The sequence below is a fragment of the Somniosus microcephalus genome, chromosome 25, assembly GCF_052327205.1.
Source record: "Somniosus microcephalus isolate GS21.2 chromosome 25, FLI_Smic_1.0, whole genome shotgun sequence".
Taxonomy (NCBI): Eukaryota; Metazoa; Chordata; class Chondrichthyes; order Squaliformes; family Somniosidae; genus Somniosus; species Somniosus microcephalus.
In genome coordinates, this window is record NC_141011.1 from 30,639,152 (window position 1) to 30,663,410 (window position 24,259).

The 24,259-nt window shown below is 48.7% G+C and overlaps 1 protein-coding gene across 7 annotated transcripts in view; it reads left to right on the plus strand.

Moving 5' to 3' along the window:
- LOC147100617 (uncharacterized) overlaps positions 1–24,259 on the plus strand; it is a 76,722-nt gene that overhangs the window by 37,686 nt on the left and 14,777 nt on the right. For 2 of the 7 annotated variants that reach the window (XM_085967075.1, XM_085967069.1), the window contains exons 3-11: positions 2,876–2,925; positions 7,566–7,619; positions 8,621–8,771; positions 10,097–10,179; positions 12,964–13,125; positions 15,307–15,537; positions 20,156–20,322; positions 22,220–22,458; positions 23,133–23,227. In XM_085967075.1, the coding sequence (XP_085823201.1) occupies positions 7,575–7,619; positions 8,621–8,771; positions 10,097–10,179; positions 12,964–13,125; positions 15,307–15,537; positions 20,156–20,322; positions 22,220–22,458; positions 23,133–23,227 (1,173 nt within the window). In that variant the 5' untranslated portion in view covers positions 2,876–2,925; positions 7,566–7,574. Of the gene's footprint in view, positions 1–2,875; positions 2,926–3,139; positions 3,215–7,565; positions 7,620–8,620; positions 8,772–10,096; positions 10,180–12,963; positions 13,126–15,306; positions 15,538–20,155; positions 20,323–22,219; positions 22,459–23,132; positions 23,228–24,259 lie in introns of those variants that run through there. The other 5 variants (XM_085967070.1, XM_085967071.1, XM_085967074.1 and 2 more) reach the window with 5 other exon arrangements.

The window sequence follows — 24,259 nt, forward strand, 5'->3', positions numbered from 1 at the left end:
ATGTTGTTTTAACCACTTTCTCAACCTGCCCTGCCACCTTCAACAATTTGATTGGCAGTAAAGTGCTTTGGGTCTTGAGGTCATGAACGGCGCTATATAAATGCCAGCGGTCCCTGGGCTGTGTCCATGTTTGAGGAAGGTTCTCCAAACAGTAAAGTTCAAACCCCACTGTGTTGGGCAGGGGGGAATGTCTTGTGTTTCCTCCTGGCTATTTTCTGTGTTCCAGTTCGTATGTTAAATAATCGTCCGTGCTTCCTGGTCGTCCCACTTTGCACGCAGCACAACGTACAGTAAAATAACAAAACACTTTCTTATTATTTAAAAAGGAAATCCTGTTGATGCTGCTGACTGGAGTGTGAAGGGCACTTTGTATTTCAGGCTGTAAATCTGTTAGTTTTGCTCTTTGTAACAGGAAGTTCTGGGAATACACAGCAGGTCCACTGGCATCTGAAAGACAAATGGGAAACATTTCTTGTGGGCCCCTGCCACTCAACTGGCAGTGCAGTGAAATGTAAATATGTCTAATTAGGGGCCATAAATATAAGATAGTCACTAATGAATCCAATAAGAAATTCAGGAGAAACTTCTTTACCCAGAGAGTGGTGAGAGTGTGGAACTCGCTACCACAGGGAGAGGTTGAGGCGAATAGTATCGAGGCATTTAAGGGGAAGCTAGTTAAACACACGAGGGAGAAAGGAATAGAAGGATATGTTGATGGGGTGAGATGAAGTTGGGTGGGAGGCGGCTCGTGTGGAGCATAAACACCGGCATATTTCTGTTGTCCCGCATTCAATCAGAAAACTTGGAACTACAGACCAGTTAGCCTGACATCAGTAGTAGAGAAAATGCTAGAATCTATTATTATAGACGTGGTAACGGGGCACTTAGAAAATAATAATAGGATTGGGCAGAGTCAACTCGGATTTATGAAAGGGAAATCGTGTTTGATGAATCTAGAGTTTTTTGAGGTTGTAACTAGCAGAATAGTTAAGGGGGAAACCAGTGGATGTGGTTTACTTGGATTTTCAGAAGGCATTCGATAACGTGCCACATTATTAAACAAAATTAGGGCTCATGGGATTGGGGGTAATATACCAGCATGGATTGAGGATTGGTGAACAGACAGAAAACAGCGAGTCAGAATAAACGGGTCATTTTCAGGTTGGCAGGCTGTAACTAGTGGGGTACCGCAAAGATCAGTGCTTGGGCCTCAGCTATTCACAATCTACATCAATGATTTGGATGAGGGGACCAAATGTAATATATCCAAGTTTGCTGATGATACAAAGCTGGGTGGGAATGTAAGTTGTGAGGAGGATGCAAAGAGGCTTCAAGGGGATACAGACAGGCTACGTGAGTGGGCAAGAACATGGCAAATGGAATATAATGTGGAGAAATGTGAAGGTATCCACTTTGGTAGAAAAAATAGAAAAGCAGAGTATTTTTTAAATGGTGAGAGATTGGGAAATGTTGGTGTTCAGAGGGACCTGGGTGTCCTTGTACACGAATCACTGAAAGTTAACATGCAGGTACAGCAAGCAATTAGGAAAGCAAATGGTATCTTGGCCTTTATTATAAGAGGATTTGAGTATAAGAGTAAAGATGTCTTACTGCAATTATATAGGGCCCTGGTGAGACCACACCTGGAGTATTGTGTACAGTTTTGGTCTCCTTACCTAAGGAAGGATATACTTGCCATAGAGGGAGTGCAACAAAGGTTCACCAGACTGATTCCTGGGATGGGGGGGATTGTCCTATGAGGAGAAATTGAGTAGACTAGGCCTATATTCTCTAGAGTTTAGAAGAATAAGAGGTGATCTCATTGAAACATACAAAATTCTTACAGGGCTTGACAGGGTTAATGCAGGGAGGATGTTTCCCCTGGCTGGGGAGTCTGAACCAGGGGTCACAGCCTCAGAATAAGGGGTCGGCCATTTAGGACTGAGATGAGGAGAAATTTCTTCACTCGGAGGGCGGTGAATCTGTGGAATTCTCTACCCCAGAGGGCTGTGGAGGCTCAGTCGTTGAGTATGCTCAAGACAGAGATCGATATTTTTTGGATATTAAGGGAATCAAGGGATATGGGGATAGTGCAGGAAAGAGGAGTTGAGGTAGAAGATCAGCCATGATCTTATTGAATGTTGGAGCAGGCTCAAGGGGCTGAATGGCCGACTCCTGCTCCTATTTCTTGTGTAATACCCAGTTGCACAGGCATCAGTCTGTAGTGAGGACTGTGTCCACAGCAACCATTCATTGTCCCATGTTGCCTCTTTCTTGTCTGCCTCACACACTCTCTTGTTTTGTACAGTCACTGCCTTGTGACTTCACCCCAGCCCCCCACCCCCAGCTGTGTGCTCTGTTTCTTCTCCAGTAGACTAATTACGCACAAATCAATGAAAGGCCCTAGAGTACATTCCGCTCACGGGCTGCTCGCCAGCTCAGTAGTTCCATTTTAAAGAGGCTCCCCACCATTGGCGGCTGTGCCCTTAGCTGTCTAGGCCCTGAACCTCTCTGTCTCTCTACCTCTCTTTCCTCCTTCAAGACACTCCTTAAAACCTACCTCTCTGACCATGCTTTTGGTCACTTGCCCTAATATCTCCTTTGGTTCGGTGTCTTTTTTTTGGTTCAATAACGCTCCTGTGAAGTGCTGTGGGTCTCGGTGGGGTCAGCAGTTTGGCGCAGGTTAACCACTTCCGGTAGGACTGCCCGTTTACAGCTGCCCCCCAGCAACTGTTCTGCAGGGTAGTGACTCGGTGATGGTGTAAGAATATTGGTGACTGTTTGCATAATGTTTAGAATATTAAAAGAGTCTTCCTGTTATTGGTTGAATGTAAATTCATTCTCATTTTCTCTTTCCCTCCCCCCACCCCTGCAGATTTTCTAGTGTATAAATTGGAAGCTCAGGAGTCATTGAACAAAGAGAAGGTCAGTGGCTACTTTATTCTGTAATTCTTAAACTCTGGGGCTCCTCGTCTCAAAACTGCAACTCGTCACTTCCCTCAGTCTTCCGACAGTTTGCAGGCTTTTGAAATGCAAGGTGTTGCCTAACCACTACTTCCTGATTTTACCTCATCTTCTCTCTGACTTTTTTTCCGCCCTCGACGATGTCCTGCATTGTGCCCTTGCTTTATATCTGACACTGAAGGGATATCGATGTATTATGACGCTTCCCCGAGACATCAAACTCACAGTAAATGGCCCATTGGAAGGATCGGTGAGCTCTGTTTATAAAATGAAGGATGTTGAAGTTTGGTGTGCAGAATGGGCTCTGCTCCTGTACTGTCTGGGAAGTCACACATTCTGATTTCGGACAGTGAGAATGCTGAAGCCAACGGGATTTTTTAATCTAGTTTGTGTGCCGGTGCTTGCGAGCTGAGCTTTCTCTCGAGTATATCGAGTTTAGTTTATCCACCATATCGTCCTCTGCCTGATGTTCGTTGTCCACATAGAATTCCACACAATGGAAGCCACCTCCCCAATGGTGAGATGTAAAACATCGGGGGGGGGGGGGGGAATTCGGTCGCGCTGCCTTTGGGGCGCCAACTTCGCCAGGGCGCTAAACCTGAAACAGTTAGCACCCCTGCACCATAAATTGAGTGGTAGCGCCCCAAGCAGGAGGCTGGGCTACTGGAAGCGCTCCCCCTCCTTCCTGGGCCGCTACCATTCAATATCACGGCGCTACGTGCAACAATGCCACGCGCGTCGGCACATAGCACCGCGGTATTACAGGCCTCCCTCCCCTGATTAAAGGGGAGGGGCCTAGTGTAGCGCACACTGGGGCCCTGCCGGACCACCAGGGAGCCAGGAAAACAGCCCGGCACTCGAGAGGCGGCGTAGGGGGCAGGTGCTGGCAGGCAGCCCAAAGAAAATGGCCGCCCGGCACCTGCCCTTTTATTAGCGCTGCCACTGCAAACACGGCACCCTGACCCTGTCGGACATAGCGTCCGGCGGTAGGCCAGGGGGCGCACCTGGAGTTTGCGGCCGGGATGCTGCGCACGCCGATGATGTCATCGGCGGAGGCGCAGCACCGCGGGGCGCTACCGGCTACCGCTGAATTTCGCGGGAGGCGCTTTGCGCCCAAGGGGGCGCTAACGGGAGGCGCAAAGCAACCCAATGTTTCCCCGCCAGGGATTCTATAATGGAAAGGGCGTGGAGGGCCCTGTGTGTATATTTAATCAGTGGTTGAGGTCCAGCCAAGCTGCTGTCGGGACCCGAGGCATCGCTGGTGGAGCCCATTGTTGCTCTGAGCTATTTCTGGTTTTGGTCTGTTTATTCCAGTGGTGTTTCTTGTTGAGCGGATATGAGGCGCCTTGGTTTGTGGCAGAGTGGGGGTGGGCGGGGTGGCTGTGAGCCCGCTGCTGATCCGAGGCCCTGCACAACAGACACCAAGTGGTGTCAGAAACAGCTGCAACCTCTCGAACTGGATGAATCTTCAGCCTGTCCAGGACTTTTCAATCTCCCCCTCTGTTTTTGGCCGACCGTTCGCTTCCTGTTTGCTCACTGGGCTTGTTTCACGCTGAAGTAAATTCCATTTTTTTTGGGAGGCTGCACAAAGTGCTCGAGATGTCTGTTCAGAGCAATAACATTTACAAACCACTTGGCTGCTGTCCAACAGAGTCCCTGGAGCAGAAATAAATCCAGGCCTTTGGAGGCAATGTCCTGGGATTCTAACCGATTATCCTGTGGTTTGTTGGAGGGTGACCACAGACCAATACAGTGAGGAATTGATGATGTTACTGGGCTCGCTGGCAGCCTCTCCGAGGGCCAGGATTATTGGTCTGCGAGTAGGGGGATCAGTCCTGGAGTACGACATTGGCCCCTTGTGTAGCTTGGATTCTATGCTGCATGTTCTTTGCATGCTCGGGTGTCTCGTTTGTCTGTCGGTGCTGGCTGTGAATTTTTTGGGGGGCAGAAGCAGAGGAGCGCAAGGCTGTGCTGTTTGTTGTCTTTATTCCTGTGCGCTCGTGTTTATCCTGACACAGAGAGAACATTCCCATCGTGAGCTTCCCAGTAACCCGAGGGAATAGAACCAACAGCAAGTAACCTGAAACTTGCTCGGATCCAGTCCCTGTTTTTTTTCTCTCTCTCTTTTCCTTTCACACATCCTCACACGAGTCCTGAGGTCGCCGGGTTCTCCCCATGCACCGCCATTAGCTCTTTGTGATTGGCTCTTGAGATATGCCCTGGCCAAAGCAGGTTGAGAGGGCTGGGGCAGGGCCAGCACCTGGATTTGGGGCTGGGATGGGGAACTGGGAATGGCTCGGGGCTTGAGGTTGGATCTAGAGTTGCAGTTGGGATTGGGGGTGGGGGGAGTAGGGGCTGGTTTGCGATTGCTATTGGCGCAGTAGCTTCAGTGCCAGGGGTTCACTTAAACATCTGTCGCTGCTAGATGTGGTTTTGGGGGAGGGATGTGTGGCTGCAGTGGGGCTCAATCCTGGGCTGCTAGATTCTGTTAATATATTCACTTAATGTTCAAAGTGAACATTAAGAGGAGTTTATATTCACCACAGAAATAAATAGGTATTTAGCCCTGTGTGTTCTCGGGTGTTGTGTAGAGTGTATGGAGAGTGACACCGAATGAAGGGATTGGGCAGCACTGTAATCTGTCGGTGCAGAGTAGGGCAGTATTGAAAATTCAAATATTTTTATGCAATGTTTTATGTGTCTCAAAAACATCCCAAAGTGCTTCGCATACACTGAACTACTGTGAAGTGCAACAACTGTTGTTATGTAGGCAAACGTGGCAGTCATTTTGACACATAGCAAGATCCCACAAACAGCAATGAGATGTAACCAGTTAATCTGTTTTGGGGGTGTTGGTTGAGGGAGGAATGTTGGCCAGGGCACCAGGAGAACTTTCTCTCTTTCAGTAGCACTACATACCCCTGATCAGACAGGTGGAGTCAGTTCAACGTCTTATCTTACCGGGGCTAAAAAAGTTAAATTATGAGGACAGGTTGCATGGATTATGCTTGTATTTCCTTGAATATAGCTGATCTAATTTAGGTGTTAAAGATGATTAAAGAATTTGATAGGGTAGAGAGAAAGAAATTATTTCCTCCGGTGGGGGTGTCTAGAAGAAGGGGAGCATAATCTTAAAGTTAGAGCTCGGTCATTCAGGGGTGATGTCAGAAAACACTTCTTCACACAAAGGGTAGTGGAAATCTGGAACTCGTGCCCCGAAAACGCTGTTGAGGCTGGGGGTCAATTGAAAATTTCAAAAATGAGATTGATAGATTTTTGTTACACAAGGGTTTTGAGGGTGACGGTACCAAGGCGGGTAGATGGAGTTAAGCTACAGATCTGCCATGATCTAATTGAATGGCGGAGCGGGCTCGAGGGGCTGAATGGCCTCCTCCTGCTCCTATAAAAGACAACCCCTCAATCAATGCAGCATTCTCTCCATACTGTACTGAAGTTTCAGCTTAGATTTTGCACTCGCATCCATAGTGGGGCTCAAACGTCAGACTGAGTGTGACCAACTCAGACTATACTCGGATACTGAACAGTCTGAGAATTAACTTCAGATTTCAACCGATCAGGGTTTACAGATTCTGTTCAGAGATCAGACTGAGAGCTTTAAAATAAAATTCCCTTTGTGGCAGGTTTTTGAGCAATTGAGTTTGTGTGATGGCACAATAGCTGAATTGGCGACCTTTGTACTGTCGACCAAAGAGTGTTTGCTCTGGTGTGTAACCCCACCCTGGATTGTAGCTCCTAAAAGACTGCGTGCGATGGGAGGCTGCAAGTGATGATTTGGAATGGGCTGAGGCCGCGCCGGGGTGGTGGTGGAATGGGCTGAGGCCGCGCGCGGGGGTGGAATGGGCTGAGGCCGCGCGGGGGAGAGGGGGCGGAATGGGCTGAGGCCGCGCCGGGGTGGTGGTGGAATGGGCTGAGGCCGCGCGCGGGGGCGGAATGGGCTGAGGCCGCGCGCGGGGGTGGAATGGGCTGAGGCCCCGCGGGGGAGAGGGGGCGGAATGGGCTGAGGCCACGAGTGACTGCATGTTGTGTTGTGATGCAGCGTGAAAAGGAAAGGAAAGACTTGCATTTATATAGCGCCATTCACGACCACTGGACGTCTCAAAGCGCTTTACAGCCAATGAAGTAGTTTTGAAGTGTAGTCACTGCTGTAATGTGGGCAACGCGGCAGCCAATTTGCGCACAGCAAGGTCCCACAAACAGCAATGTGATAATGACCGGATAATGTTTTTTGTTATGTTGGTTGAGGGATAAATATTGACCAGGACACCGGGGATAATAGTGCCGTGGGATCTTTTACGTCCACTTGAGAGAGCAGACGGGGTCTCGGTTTAACATCTCATCCAAAAGATGGTACCGCTGACAGTGCAGCACTCCCTCAGCACTGCACCAAAGTGTCAGCCTCGATTTTTGTGCTCAAGTCCCTGGAGTGGGACTTGAACCCGCAACCCTCTCACTCTGAGGCGAATGTGCTACCCACTGAGCCACAGCTGCCAGGTGTATTGTGCGCCATGCAGCGCAGGTCTGTTATTTTACCGTGCCTTGGCACAAAGGGGCTAAACTGTTGTTGTTTAATTCTCTTGCAGCAAGATGCCATGAACCGGTACGGTGCCCTAAGTTCCCAGCATAAGATACTGAAGGTGAGCAGTACCACAGTTACTGGGACCATCAACAAATCTGCATCTCCTCATGGGGGACAAACCCTGTTGGATTTTGGACGATTTGATCGGGGCCAGGATAGGGTTGGTTCCTCTGAGTCTCCTGGGGGGACAGTTCAGCGACTTTGGCTAGTTTATTGAAGTGTGGGAAATTAGGAGGGTGAGGAGCCGCGTTGTATCGGCCATATTCCAGACAGACACGTGGCATGCTGTTGAGGGAGACGGCCTCTCATGGACACCAGTCGATGATGCAGCCATTGCCTGGGCCCGATTCTTTACCAAGCACTTGACATTTTAGCGAATATTAAGACTGCAGGTTCTTTATTCCTAGTTACCTGCTGTCAGTGTTGGCAATTCTGAGAGAGAACTGGTAATAACTCAGTGACAAATCAGCACAGATTCCATCACAAAACCCTTTATTCAATATTTTGAATGGCAGAATCTCACTCGTCTTCTCACTCTTGTTTTTTCACTCAGCATTTTCCCTATTGCTTTGTCTCTCCCCCTCTCCCTCTCGCGCACTCGCCCTCTTCCCCCCCCCTTCCATTTTTGCGCTTTCTCACATTTTCTTTCTTATGTTTCCCCCTCTCTGTCTCTGCTCCCCCTAACTCTACCGCACCCAAATGGCCATTCATGATGCGTGAGTCTATAGACAAGTAAGTGTTTGACTGCTTGGGCATTACAGACCAGCCTGACCCTGCTCTCGCAAACAGCCACATGGGCACAGCGTCCAGCACGGGTCACTGAAAAATTTGCTCAGGAGTTGGAGCCCTGTCTGATTATCTTTCCCCCCCCCCCCACTCCTCCCTAACTGAAGCCAATCATTAATTTCCTGACCGATAAGATCAGCTAGCTTGGCACCTGTCTGAGAAGGGCCCTGTTGTGCCCCATTCATTTCTGTGCCTGATGTTTACGGTCCCTGAGCTGTTACAGTAAAGCGTTTGTACTGAGCCTGGAGCTGACCCTGACTGCTGCTTTTACAGAACCAGCACGATGAAATAAAGAAGCAGCTTCTGGATCTGCAGCTTCAGCACAACAACCTGCGACTCGAACACAGGAAGGCAACAGAGACTCACAACCAGCGCTACCAGCAGCTTCATCAGCAGAAGGAGCTAGAGATCAGCAGCTTACAAAGTACGTGGGAAGCTTCTGATTCATCGCAGCTCTCGGGACCCCTTGACCTTGGAGCTATATACTCACCTGTGGGATAACTTACTGTCATTTATTTCCAGTGTGTGTGTCCCCTCTCTCTCTCCCCCCTCTCTCTCTCCCCCCTCTCTCTCCCCCCCCTCTCTCCCCCCCCTCTCTCCCCCCCCTCTCTCTCCCCCCCCTCTCTCCCCCCCCTCTCTCTCCCCCCCCTCTCTCTCCCCCCCCTCTCTCTCCCCCCCCTCTCTCTCCCCCCCCTCTCTCTCCCCCCCCTCTCTCTCCCCCCCTCTCTCTCCCCCCCTCTCTCTCCCCCCCCCTCTCTCTCCCCCCCCTCTCTCTCCCCCCCCCTCTCTCCCCCCCCTCTCTCTCCCCCCCCTCTCTCTCCCCCCCTCTCTCTCCCCCCCTCTCTCTCCCCCCCCTCTCTCTCCCCCCCCTCTCTCTCCCCCCCCTCTCTCTCCCCCCCCCTCTCTCCCCCCCCTCTCTCTCCCCCCTCTCTCCCCCCCCCTCTCTCTCCCTCTCTCATTCACTCTTTCTTTCTTTCACACTCTCTCTATGTAACCATGGTCATATAGAGGACATTTTACACTGTAAACAGATCACGGACAGGCTGTATAACTTGTACAGAAATTAGGAAAAGCCTTCTTGGAAGAGGACATTCATCAGCTCGTGGAATTTTTCTCCTTTGAGCACTCTTATATGCTCAGTTGTAAATTCTGGGAACCCGACACTGTCGGCGAGACCTGGCAAGACATCATGATGCTATTTCTGGTAGAATAATAGAAATAATCTCCAGAGCAGTTACGAGGCACAGAAAAGCTCCGAAAGAAAAAAAAATTAGTTATGCAGACTTTGTGTGGCTTTTGATTTTGGAAGAAGGCAAATAGACACCAAGCAATATTAAGTACTGGTTCTGCTGTATGGACCTTGATGGAGAGGGTGCGCTTTCCATGTACGAACTGAACTATTTCAACGAGGTCCAGCGCAAAAAGCTGCAGTACACGTCTATTGAACCATTGCCTTTTGAGGACTGCCTTTGCCAATTGCTTGATCTTGTTAAGTCAGAATGCAAAGGAAAATCTCTCTCTTTTTCTCTCTCTCTCTTTGCTTGTTCTTGTCTTTTCTCTGCTTTTTCTCTCTCTCTCTCTCTCTCTCTCTTTTCTTTCTCTCAAGCACACACCCTATCTACCAGCCCTGTGTAATTTCTCTAATGGGTTCTCGGACTGTTATCTGGTCCATTCTCTCTCCTCTTGGCTGTGTTTTGGCTTCTCTCTCCAGTTTCTTAATTGCTGTAACTGCATTTCTTCTCCTCACAGATAACGTCTTTAAGCTGAAACATGAGAGCAAGCAACTGCAGAAGGCCCACCAGGACATTCACCTGCAGCTCGCGGAGGCACAGGTACAGGGCAGTGAATTGAGCAGCTTTCGCTCCCCTTTAGAAGCCCATTGCCACAACTCTGAGGATCCCAAACTTTGTTTTGATGAGCTCCCATTTGGAGATTCATGTCCCGTGCACGGCCCCCTCTTGCTCAGAAACCATATTTTTGCGTAATCAACGTTGGGGTAGATCTAGCTGGCAGCCCAGAATACTCTAGTAGTTTGTCACTCACTGCTGTAATTCTGCTCCCCCTACACTTTTTTTTAATGATGAAGTCTATCCTAGATAATGGTTGATAATGAAGAAGAAAGCTGCAGACTGCAGGAAGATATCCAGCAGGTCAGGCAGCATCTGTGAAGAGAGAAACAGAGTTAACATTTCAGGTCGATGACCTTTCATCAGAACTGGAAAAAGCAGGAAATGGAACAGATTTTTAAGCAAGTGCAGGGGCAGGGAAAAGGGGGGAGAGGAGGAAAGAACAAAAGGGAAGGTCTGATAGGATAGAAGGCGGACGAGGTTAAGCGACATTAAGAAATATTCAAGGCAAAAGGAGATGTTAATGGACAGGTTAAGAAACAAAAGATGGCTCTAGATGAAGTGTAAGTTGCGCTGGCCAAGTTCCTTTAATGCCCTCATTCAGATCGTTAAGGAGGATGATGAATAGCGACCATCCCAACACTGAACCTTGTGAAGCTCCCATTAATGAGTTGCCAATCCAGCATAATACCTGTCCTATAATCCCATAAAATCTAATCTTTTCAGTAGTCTCCCATGTGGCACTTTGCCCAAGGGGTTTTTATTTTGGAACTCCAGGTCTATAATATTAACCGGACTCCCATCATCCCCCCCTGTGGGTCACTTCCTCAAAGGTTTCAATCAGTGTGGCAGGACCTCTGTTTCCTGAAGCCATTCTGACCGTAAAGGATTGTCGTAAAATCCCAGCAGAAGGGTGAGTGGGGGCCCCTTGCACCCAGCAGAAGGGTGAGTGGGGGCCCCTTGCACCCAGCAGAAGGGTGAGTGGGGGCCCCTTGCACCCGGCAGAAGGGTGAGTGGAGGCCCCTTGCACCCAGCAGAAGGGCCAGCCTGACTGGGTTTCCTCACTGGTGACAGCTGCTTTTCAATGCTGCCAGATGCAACTCCAGTGAGGAAGGTGATTCTGTACCGTTACTGTGGGATTCTGTACCGTTACTGTGGGATTCTGTACCGTTACTGTGGGATTCTGTACCGTTACTGTGGGATTCTGTACCGTTACTGTGGGATTCTGTACCGTTACTGTGGGATTCTGTACCGTTACTGTGGGATTCTGTACCGTTACTGTGGGATTCTGTACCGTTACTGTGGGATTCTGTACCGTTACTGTGGGATTCTGTACCGTTACTGTGGGATTCAGTAACGTTACTGTGGGATTCAGTAACGTTACTGTGGGATTCAGTAACGTTACTGTGGGATTCAGTAACGTTACTGTGGGATTCAGTAACGTTACTGTGGGATTCAGTAACGTTACTGTGGGATTCAGTAACGTTACTGTGGGATTCAGTAACGTTACTGTGGGATTCAGTAACGTTACTGTGGGATTCAGTAACGTTACTGTGGGATTCAGTAATGTTACTGTGCAGTGCGCGTGTGTTTTGAAAGTTGCAGTGAGGGTTCTGTCCTGAAGGGTTAGTTCCCGCTGGTTTGTGAATGATGCTGAAATGTGAACCGAGTGGGAACCAGTGATCGGAGAGTAATGCCCAGCGCCTGTAATTGAGGGACTGACGGGACGAGGTGATTGATGCCACTTGTGAGCTAAGTATTGATTGAAGCAAGTGATTAATGGGCGTGTGAATCTTGTTTGTGGGAAGGTTATAAACACATCACAGCCCTGTTGCTGATGGAATCCGGCATCTCTCTGATATTCTGCCCAGAACGAATAAGCAGGTTGCAGTTTTCCATTCGTCGCACTGTCCACTCGGGGGCCCATTCTGTTAGAGCTGCGCCTGAGCTATTTTTTAGCCAGTGTTCCTGATGAATTGTCCCACTCGCTTCGCTGCCCCTGGGCCTCGACTGAGGTTCCGTCATGGCCGGCAGCAAATGTTCCGACGTCTTGGATGCGCTCCCCTAACGCGGAATGCCTTTGGTGCCAGCCCGTGAATCTGTAGTTTAATCTTCCTGCCAGTCAGTAGGACGGCCCTGTCAGTGGAGCTTTTCCTACCAGTGGAGGGAGGGGTGAACTTTAGAGGCAGCTTCCACCCGTAGGCTGCACCGACAGTTCACCAGGGTGATCCCTGGGCTGAAGAGACTTGAGGTCTGATGAGAGACTGGGTTACCTCGCGTTCTATTTCCTGGTGATCTGATCAAGATGTTGGGGGGGAATTGACAGGCTAGGTAAAGACCGACTCCCCGTTAATAGGAAATTCAGAACAAGCAGGGTTGTGGTTATGATACAGGGTTGGGTTGAAGTTCCGGCGCAGGGTTGTGGTTAGGGTGCAGGGTTATGGTGCGGTACAGGGCTATGGTACAGTGCCATTTTGTAGTTCTGAAAACGCGGCCAGTGTTCCTTCCTGACCCCAGTTTTGCTCGCTCTGTGCTGGCCAGTTAACCAGGCCCGGATCCAGTGACCAGGCCCCAAGTATGTGTGTCCCGGCCCTCATTCATTGAGCGTAGTTACATATTGTGATCTGTATTTAATCCAGTGGTGAGGACTGACCGTGCTCTTGCTGTGTGCCCTCATTGGCCTTAACACCCCCCCGCTTATTGCACACTCCCCGTCAGATACCGACTGTTTCACTTGAGTTCTGCTTTTATTTCCGACTCGCTCTGCAGGCCCAGGTGGAAGAGTTCAAGCAACTGAAGGAAGCTCTCCAAGGGATGCCAAGTTTCAAAAATCCTGGACTGAATCCAGCTACACTGCAAGAACAGAATCAGGCACTGCAGGGGCATCCCCGGGGTCCTGGCAGCAGCCAGTCACAGGTCACTGAACAGAAGGTGCAGCTAATTTAAGACAAAGCTTCTTGTAAAATTTCAGTTCAGATTTACTGATTAGTTGCTGAGTGACATAAATATTAAAGACAATCTGAAGCTCTGAGGGGTCCTTCTATTGACAGCACTGTGATCCCGTTACAATTTCTCAGGTTAGGAAGTTGGGAGTTGCACTGTATGAAGTATTTTAGGTAATGTCAGTGAAATTATTCATGAAAACCATTTGAAGGGAGAATTGCACAAATTGCTGTCTTGTTTTAGAATAAATTCTCATTTTACTGGCGAGAGGCGGAGGTTTGGCCGGCTCAGTATTTGCCATGGTGGCCTGGCCCGGATTCGCAGTGCTCCTCTTGGCAGTGCAAGGCTGAGAGCTGAGCAGGGTCACAGCCAGGCCTGTGTCCAGGCAGTGAAGCCAAGACCAGGCATCCCCCCCCCCCGCGCCCGCCCCCCGCCCCGCCCCTTACAGGCACAAAGAAGAGATGAGGACATTGCTCCAGGTCGTACCCGTGACTTTCGCAGCGAGGCGTCATCGAAGCCTTTAGGCAGAGGCCGAACATGTCACCTCCCCTGCCCCGGGTGTGTGTTCCTTTTCTTTTTGTCCCACCGAACGTTCTGAAAAATGCATGCTGGGTGGGAGTTACTGGTGAGAGTGTTGTGGTATTTGGCGCTGGGCAGTTTTTCAGTAGGATCCTGTCTCCTCCTGTTTGGTCTCCAGGTTGTCCACGATGAGTTTGGATATGGATGGCCCTTAGGCCCATTCCGTCTTCTCCTTCCCTCTACCGTGTCCCCATTATAGCTTTAATGTCCATCAAAACAGACTGACACGACCTTGTCTTAACACCATCTGAAGGACGGCACCTCTGACAATGCAGCACGCCTTCAAGACTGCGCTGGTGTGTCAGCCTGGATTAGCTCCTCTAGTCCTGGAGCGGGCTCGAACCCACTACCTTCTGACCCATCGGCGAGAGTGCTACCCACTGAGCCAAGCTGACTTGGTGATGCAAGGACGTGGTCCCATAATTTGCTTTTTGGTCTTGGAAAGATTTTCCCCCAAAGATGATGGGTGAGAAAGTGGGAAACATCCCCGTCTCCACTTGTGGACAGTCTGATTCTGTTTCAAATTCAGCTTCTCTCCGCTCTTTGCCGAAACGACTAGTTTACTGACTTGGTCATTTCTTTTTAGCTCTGTTCCCAGAGCTCCCAGTTTTTGACTGGAAGGGATTTCAAATCGAGACTGATTGTGCAGCGAGAGTTGAGAATACTTGTGTTGTCTGTCTGGGATGGTGTGGGTGAGACCTGTGTTGTCTGTCTGGGATGGTGTGGGTGAGACCTGTGTTGTCTGTCTGGGATGGTGTGGGTGAGACCTGTGTTGTCTGTCTGGGATGGTGTGGGTGAGACCTGTGTTGTCTGTCTGGGATGGTGTGAGTGAGACCAGTGTTGTCTGTCTGGGATGGTGTGAGTGAGACCAGTGTTGTCTGTCTGGGATGGTGTGGGTGAGGTTTATCCGGTGTAGTGTTATTTGCCTGCCTTTAATCCAGTGGGAAATGCTGACTTTGGTCTCACCTCCTCGCACCGGTTTCTGAATCCTCAGCTGGTCCCCTCTGTTTGAGTAAACGCTCAAATCCTTTTGCAGAGCTCGATCCCACAACCTTCTGACCCAGAGACAAGATCACTAACGATTGAGGCAAACTGACTCTCGAGTCTAACCAAACGCCTTACTCCAGCAGAGTTCGGCACCATGTACAGGAAACTTTGGTTTATCCGGAGGTTAACTGTCCGGAATGCTTGATCCACCGGCAAAATTCAGGAGTCGGTTCAGTAAGTTTTTTTTCTTTTCGTTGCTTTTTTTTCACCAGTCAGGCTCTGCAAGGTCTAGCTAAAGCTGTTGCTTAGCTACAGAGACGCTTGCAAGCTACGGCCGACTGTTTAGAAGCAAAGGGTTTGTTGCTAGATACGGAGCTCAAAAGTTCCGTATTTTTTAACATTAGCGCTGATTTGTCCGGCAGTTTTGATGGGATGGCAACAGCTCGGTCCCGTCGGTGCCGGATATCATAAAGTTTCCTGAATAGAGTTCCATTGGATAAAACCACTTCCCATCTGTCCCCGTTTTACTGTAAAATCTCTGAATTACTGTGGAGCTGAGGCTTTTGGAGACAGAGTGCAGTAATTGGCTTCCTTTCCGTTAAGGAGCAGCAGCCACTGGCTGGGGGAGAAAGATCTCTGAATCCCCAGAGTAACGAACAAGGCATGAAGGAAGCTCCCGCGAAGAGCCAGCCTAAAGAGCCTCTGCAGGAACGTCCCGCACGCGGGAATGCGGCAGTCTGGGATTTGAACAACCTGGCCCGCCTGCAGGAGGAGGGTGCCAGCCGTGTGCTGCGTTTCACGAGGACAGTGAATAGCCTGCAGCCTGATAGCTCGGTGAGACCTGGAGCCTCGTGTTAGCCTATTGTTGAGCAGGGGCTGAGCCTCTCTGGTGTGGGGGTAAATGTCACTAGCCCTAGTGTTCGGGTCGATTTGGGGGGGGTAAAAGCTGAGATAATGGGTGGGGTAATTCCATGGAATGGAGACTGGTTTGTAAATCGGAGTGCGGACCTGATGCTGTTCTTTTGGGGATTTAAAGGCCGCTGTTCTTGTGACGGAACTTTGTGCAGAGGGATCGTGGGGGACGAGACTTAGTAACAACATATCCCCAGGGGTCTGTACCTTTTTTATATAAAGGCAAAATACTGCGGATGCTGGAATTCTGAAATATAAACAGAAAATGCTGGAAACACTCAGCAGGTCAGGCAGCACCTGAAGAGAGAGAAAAAACAGAGTTAATGAGGCAGAAATTCCAATCCCTACGGGTGGGAACGCGCTGTGTACTCACCCGTAGGGCCAACGGAAATACCGGTTTTAGACATGCACTGCGCCTGCGCTGGAAACCGGCATTTCCGATCTGTCAAGAATCCTGTTGACAGATCCTCCGGCTGCCCTGGAGCAGGGCCTCTGCGGGGGGAGAGTTCCGTTTTTTGGAGACCCTCCGCCCGCAGAAAACACTTACGCCGCTTTTACCAGGCGCAAGAATTGTAAGAGTTGAAAAAAGTAAAAAAAAAAAAAAAAAATTTCCACTGATTTATCATTTAAAAATACTTTAAAGAAAAGTAAGTTTATTTTTAGCCCTGTTAAAAACTTTAATTTTTTTTTCAAAAAATAAAATTTTTGTTTAAAATAGTTAATTTATGTAATTTATAGTCATTTTAAAAGTGTGATTTTTTTTATTTATTTGAAGTTTTACTATGTTTTGGGGGGTGATCTCTATTCATATATTTGACAGGTCTTCCTGTCAAATCTATGAATGGAGATTCCCTTCTCTGACTGGCTCCCCATGGCCCATGGACCACCTGCGCCTCTGGGATACGTGGGCCCTGCGCACCGGCAGTTTGGGGAGGCCCAGCAACGGAACTCTGCGCCTCCCGGGAGCCCTCCGGTCTTGGCGCAGATTATTCCAGGCTGCAGCCCTCCGCCCGCGGGAGGCCTGCGAACGGAATTTCTGGGCCAATGTTTCAGGTCGATGACCTTTCGTCAGAGCTGTAAAATGTTACAGATGTAACGGGTTTTAAGCAAATACAGAGGCAGGGAAAGGTGGGAGTAAGAGGAAAGAACAGAAGGGAAGGTCTGTGATTGGGTGCAATGCAGGAGTGATTAATGACAAAAGGGATGATGGTGCAAGGCAAGAGGGAGCAGTAATGGGACAAGTGAAGAAGCAAAAAGATGGGTCCAGAGGAGGTGTAAATGGCAACAGCAGGACCATTACCAACACCTGCTGTCTGAGAAAATGGGAGCAGTGGTTCTGATCACCATTCCCTTTAAGTTGCACAGCCACACGGCGGTGTGGAGGTCCTGCGCAGGCCACTCACTGGTGTTTGCATGGGAGAAACCGCGCATGTGTGAAAATTAAAGGGGCCAATTAAAGGGACCGTGCACGAAAAGAAAAATTACAGGGAACATTGGTTACAATCTGAAATTATTAAACTCCATGTTGAGTCTGGAAGGCTGTAACGTGTCGAATCGAAAGATGAGGTGCTGTTCCTCGAGCTTCATTGGAACCGTGTAGGAGGCCGAGGATCTCCGTCCCACTCCCACTGTGACCTCTCAGTCCTGGGCCTCTTTACTTGTCACATTACCATCCCCTTTTGCCTCGCACCTTCATCCCTTTTGTCATTTAATCTCTCCTGCCTTCCACCATAGCACAGACTGTCCCTTTTGTTCTATCCTCCCTCTCTCTCCCCTTATCCTGCCTCTGTACTTGCTTAAAACCGGTTACATAAGAACATAAGAAATAGGAGCAGGAGTAGGCCATACGGCCCCTCGGGCCTGCTCCGCCATTCAATAGGATCATGGCTGATCTGAATCTAGACTCACGTCCACTTCCCTGCCCTCTCCCCGTAACCCCTAATTCCCTTATCTGCTAGGAAAATGTCTATCTCCATTTTTAATTTATTTAATGTCGCAACTTCCACAGCGCTCTGGGGTAGCAAATTCCATAGATTTACTACCCTCTGAGTGAAGAAGTTTCTCCTCATCTCAGTTTTGAAAGGGCAGCCCCTTCTTCTAAGATTATGCCCCCTAGTTCTAGTCTCACCCATCAGTGGAAACATCCTCACCACATCCACCCGATCAAGCCCCCTCACAATCTTATATGTTTCGATAAGATCGCCTCTCATTCTTCTGAACTCCAATGAGTAGAGTCCCAACCTACTCAACCTTTCCTCATACGTCAACCCCCTCATCTCTGGAATCAACCGAGTGAACCTTCTCTGAACCGCCTCGAGAGCAAGTATATCTTTTCTTAAATGTGGAAACCAAAACTGGACGCAGTATTCCAGGTGTGGCCTCACCAATACCCTGTATAACTGCAGCAAGACTTCCCTGTTTTTATACTCCATCCCCCTTGCAATAAAAGCCAAGATTCCATTGGCCTTCCTGATCACCTGCTGCACCTGCATACTAACTTTTTGTGTTTCATGCACCAGGACCCCCAGATCCCTTTGTACTGTAGCACTTTGCAGTTTCTCTCCATTTAGATAATAACTTGCTCTTTGATTTTTTTCTGCCAATGTGCATAACCTCACACTTTCCAACATTATATTGCATCTGCCAAATCTCTGCCCACTCACTTAGCCTGTCTATGTCCTTTTGCAGGTTTTTTATGTCCTCCTCACTCACTGCTTTCCCTCCCATCTTTGTATCGTCGGCAAACTTGGATATGTTGCACTCGGTCCCTTCCTCCAAATCGTTAATATAGATTGTAAAGAGTTGGGGTCCCAGCACTGACCCCTGCGGAACACCACTAGTTACTGATTGCCAGCCCGAGAACGAACCATTTATCCCAACTCTTTGTTTTCTGTTAGATAGCCAATCTTCCACCCATGCCAGTATATTGCCACCAATCCCGTGATTTCTTATCTTAATCAGTAATCTTTGTGTGGAACCTTGTCACATTTTCCAGTTCTGATAAAAAGTCATTGACCTGAAACGTTGACTCTCTTTCTCTCTCCACCGATGCTGCCTTGACCTGCTGAGTGTTTCCAGCATTTATTTGTTTTTATATGTCCCTTTTTATATGATAGCAAAATACTGCGGATACTGGAAATCCAAAATAACAACAGAAAACGCTGGAAAAACAGAAGGGTTTTGACCTGAAACATTGACTCTATTTCTCTCTCCACGGATGTTGCCTGGCCTGCTGAGTTTTTCCAGCGTTTTCTGTTGTTAATTCCCTTTTATATGTTTGGCTTAAAATGAAAGGCAATGTATGAAAAATAAATGTTGAGATGATGCTTTTGGTGTTGAATTTTCGGGCCATACTCTCGGGACTGGGACTGGCTCGGTGTCCTGGTCCTGCTGACTACACTCCAGGTGCTGCTTGCTGACTGCACTCGTGATCCGACACTCTGCTCAGTCAGATACCGTCGATGGGCACAGCACCGAAAACTCATTGCTAATTGACCTTGCGTTTCCTTACTTAAGACAGGTTGAAGTAAAGGTGAGGCAAAGTAAAGAGAGAAGGAACAGTGTCCTGGGGGGATTGCTCCTGTACAAAGTGAACTCCCAGCTATAAGTACAGCTGGGATTGGATTCTCATCTCAGTAATGCCAGTGCCCCCCTTTGAGCTGGGTTCTTGGGGAGGGAGGTCAATCCGCCCTTTGAGTCAGGCTCAGTATATCCGGTAGAATGCAGGCGAAAGTCGTCATTATTTCCTGATACTGGGGAGCAGGAGCTGCTGGCTCAGGGAGAGGCCCCCAGTGATCTATTTATTTGAGTCCCATATGTTGCTACTTTGCAATGACATAGGTTAAGAAGGTGATAACAGATGGATTGGATAAAACAACATGCCATTAATCAAATTTGCCATGTTGGGGAATGTGTTGACTTGGGCGGTGGGGGGCGTGTGTGGGATTTTGGAATCCCAACTGTTCGAAGGTCAGGCTGCTTCTGTCATTGAGAACTGTCGAGAAAAACGCTCGAGGTTTGACTGGAGAGGAGGCGAGTCATCCTGTACTTGAGCCGCCTTATCTGCGAGTGCGTGCGCTGTCTTGTGTATTTTTTTTTTTAACTATAAAGTGTCATGTGACAGTCCTCACATTGAACTAACTTCAGTTATGGAAAATGCTGGAACCACCCAGCAGGTCAGTCTACGTCTGTCGAGACAACAGACAAGTCGGTGTTTCAGGTGCAGACCCTTAACCTCAAACGTTAACTCGCCTCTTTCTCTCTCCAGAGATGCTGACTGACTGCTGAGTGTCTTGGGGGTTTTCAGCAGCTGCAGTTTCTTGCCTGTTTTGTTAATTCGCACGTGTCCCGACGTTCCTGGGGGAGGGAGCAAGGGGGTGGGAGACCGTGTAAGGGAGGCCATTCCACTCTTAAGAGTGAGGTGCAGTAATCTGGTAGAATGCGGTCGAAAGTCGTCATCGTTATTCCCTGATGCTGGGCAGCAGGCGGTCCCCACTGATCTATTTATTAGCATCCTGTGTTTCTCTTTTCCTTGACACAGGATATAAAGACGATGACGGATGGGGTGGATCAAACACACGGTGTTACTGTTGAGCAAGACCACATACTGCTGGAGGGAGAGCCAGCTGATGGGAAACAAGAGCCTTTCATAAGCAGTGAGCTGAAGTCAAAGAGTCGTACGATCAGCCGTCAGACGAAGGTGAAGAGGTACGTACACAGAGACTTGGCACCGCCTCCAGGGTCCTGGGCCAGTGAGAATGTGGAATATTCTGCTTTGATTGGTCCCATAGGCTAGGGTGAACGGGAACACATAGAACAATTCCCAACTTAACTTGTATCCAGTTTTCTCCACATCTCTTCTGAAGGCGCTGACTCCTTGCTAGGGTACAGATTCCACTGGTGCTAACTCCCATTGGGTTATGGGTTCCATGTACACAGACTCTCACTGGGCTATGGGTTCCATGGACACAGATCCTCACTGGGCTATGGGTTCCATGTACACTGACTCTCACTGGGCTATGGGTTCCATGTACACTGACTCTCGCTGGGCTATGGGTTCCATGGACACAGACTCTCACTGGGCTATGGGTTCCATGTACGCTGACTCTCACTGGGCTATGGGTTCCATGTACACTGACTCTCACTGGGCTATGGGTTCCATGTATACTGACTTTCACTGGGCTATGGGTTCCATGTACACAGACTCTCACTGGGCTATGGGTTCCATGTACACTGACTCTCACTGGGCTATGGGTTCCATGGACACAGACTGTCACTGGGCTATGGGTTCCATGGACGCAGACTCTCGCTGGGCTATGGGTTCCATGGACACAGACTCTCACTGGACTATGGGTTCCATGGACACAGACTCTCACTGGACTATGGGTTCCATGAACACAGACTCTCACTGGGCTATGGGTTCCATGGACACAGATCCTCACTGGGCTATGGGTTCCATGGACACAGACTGTCATTGGGTTACAGGTTCCATGAACACTGACTCACTGGGGTCACCATCTTTCGCAAACAGCTTCTATTCAGTGGAGGCTCCCGTGTGTTGTTCAAAGTTGGTGCATGGGAAACTGAGAGTGTCAGCATCATATTTTCACAACCCTGGCCCCCCTGCTTTGTCACAGGACTCCGTCCTTCGCCTCCGACTCGGGAGCATGCTGGGAGCCATCTGTGTGTTTTCAATCACAGCTGGCTGTGGCAATCAGCTGGGAGTCTTACATCACATTTACCCTGAGCTTCAGTGACTTCCAGTCGCCTACTGCTTCCTGTGTCTGGGACCCTGCAGGAAGCTGTCCTTGAACACGAATCAGCAAGTGTGCTGAAACGTGGAGCACAAACCGCAATCTGCTGTTAATCTTTAATATTCAGGTACAGTACACCCTGCCCCATGTTTGGAGGTGTGTTTTACAGCTCTGATAGTTTACCATCTCTTCACTTCCTTAAGTCTCTGTGTATCTGAGTTCACTGTCCATTCTGCTGGTATTGTTCCTGTTCCACAGGTGCAACTGGGCTTTGTGTGTGTGATTTTTTTTTTTTCTATAAATATTTATTTTGTAGACAGTATGAATACCTGCCCCGCCCCCCCCCCCCCCGCCCCCCTCCTCTCCCCGGGCTCAGTGGCAAATGAATTGTACTCAGTGTGGTACTGACAGGAAAGTACCAAGTTCTGGGGATATCACAATCCAATGACTCCTGCTGGAGAGAGAGAGACAGTGCGCGTATATGGTGTGTTTACACGTTGGGTGAGGACAGCTTGGGCGCGGCTGTGATGTCCCCCGAGTCAAATAACTTTTTGACACTCGCTGTCTAGACTCGCATATGAATAATGAGCACTTGGATACAGTACCAGAGGGTGGATCTGTACCCAGCATGAGTCAGTGCCGTCAGGAGGAAGGGAGAAAATGAGTTGCTGGAGGGAAATTTAAAAATGTTTATTTAAAATGAAGATAAATTCCTCCTTTTACAATGTACTAATTTCAAACTGATTCCTGGAAAAGAGTAACCAGCAAACTAAACAATCTCTGTGAACCTGAGACACTATTTAATTGGGTCTCTATGCCATTTTATTCACTTTTTTTTATATTTCTGACAGGTGGGATGAGATTATTAATGATGTGAACACGGACACTGACTTTAAACTGCACAGTCAAAAGGAGCAGCTCCGAATCCCCTTTGTGCAGAATAATCGAGAGCTTCAGACAGCTCCTGCCCAGATCACCAGGAGGCACTGGAGTCCCGGACATAGAAATGCCAACTGGGGTGTAGACCATGTGAGTGATGTGAGAGAGGAGCCTGAGGAGGAGGAGGAGGAGGAGGAGGATGAGAGGATAGGTAGGTCACTACTGGTGCTGGTTAGTTATTTCAATACGATGTTCACTGCAGCAACCATTCAGCAGTAACCCAGCAGAAAATGGTTCTTGCCGTTGTTAATGTATCTCTTGTCATTTGTGCTTTTTCTCGCTCGCTCTCTGTCTCTCGCTCTCTTTCTCTCACCTTACACTCTCCTTTCCTGTTCCTGTTCCTGTTTATCTCTCTCGCTCTTCCCATGACTCACTCTCTCTCCCTCCTCCCATACGTAACTGGAGACATTTAACACTGGGACTGCCATCACGGGCTTCTATTACCTATTCAAACATAGCCAGCGCATCCCCAGAAATAGCGACTCTTCCTTTCCCCACACTGTCCCCCAAAGATCTATCGTTGGTCCCCTCCCCTTCCGAATCTACAGGCTGTCCCTTAGCGATATCTTTCACAGACACGGGGTCACGGTGCGCAGGGTCAAGGTCCCCAGGCACAGGATCAAGGTCTCGCTCTCCATCTCACTCCCCGTCCCTCTCCGTCTTGCTCCCTCTCTTCCCCAACCCTCCCATCTCTCTGTCTCTGCCTCCTCCTGTTTGTCTCCCTGTTCCATTGCGATGCACTTGTGTTGCCACCTGCTGGTCTTTGTCTGTTTCTGCTGGTGTTTTGCAGTCTGGCCATTTCTGGTTTGGTCTTTTGTTTTTTAGATGACGGGTTGGATGAAGTGGATAAGAATGATGCTGAGAAGCTGTTACTGCATGCCATGTCATCTAGGAGCGAGCTGATTGCACAGGAGCCGCTGGTGGGTATCCTGACTGTGCGAGGAATACATTGTGTTAAATATCTACTCCCAAACCCCTGCTCAGAAACGAAGTGGGCTAAATGTTACGGGATTTATCGTGAGTGACTTTGGAGCTGAAATTCTCTGTATTTTTAGACAAGTTCAAGGACCAAGGTACTAAAACTGGACAGAAATTAAAATATTTCTGTAAATTTTCACAGCACAACAAAACCGATTTCTCAAACAGCAGGCAGGTGAAAACCTGCCCACGGTTCTGGAAAAGTTCTTGGGCCCTCTCGTAGAGTATTCTCACGTTTTACTACATTAAAGGCGCTATCTAAATGCAAGTTGTTGTTGTGGTGGTAGTGTATGCAGCACCAATAATCTTTTGTGGGGTTCATGCGTGGCCCCGCAGCCAGTAACTCCTGGTGGGGGGGGAAAAAAAGTATTTTTAGTCTTGTTTGAGCTTAGTGAAAGTTCCCTTTATTTCAGTCACAAGGTTTAGCAAAGTTTTTTTATAAACCCGCTGTAGTTAAAATCTATGCCCCAGCCTAAATTGACATGAATCTTGCAAGGGCAGTTCAGTCCGGTTTTCTGACTGGAGGGAGAAGCTCAAATCACATTCAAACAAACGAATACCATGTGATCTTTTTCCATTATGTGTGTGGTTGGCAATTAATTTTTGTGTAGCTGACTTGGCAAATCCAGAAAGCCCAGCAACTGTTTAAAGGGATATTTAATAAGTTGAGTAGCTTTGCGTCGGGCCAGTTAGAACTAGAAATAGCCATGGCCGGATTAGCTCCCGCAGTTAGAAAGACATCAGCGATAAAATAATAACAACTTGCATTTCTATAGCACCTTTAGCGTAGTAAAACATCCCAAGGTGCTTCACAGGAGCGATTATCAAACCAAATCTGACACCGAGCCACATCAGGAGATATTAGGGCAGGTGACCAAAAGCTTGGTCAAAGAGGTAGGTTTTAAGGAGCTTCTTAAAGGGGGGGGAAGAGAGGTTTAAGGAGGGAATTCCAGAGTTAGGCACGGCCGCTAATG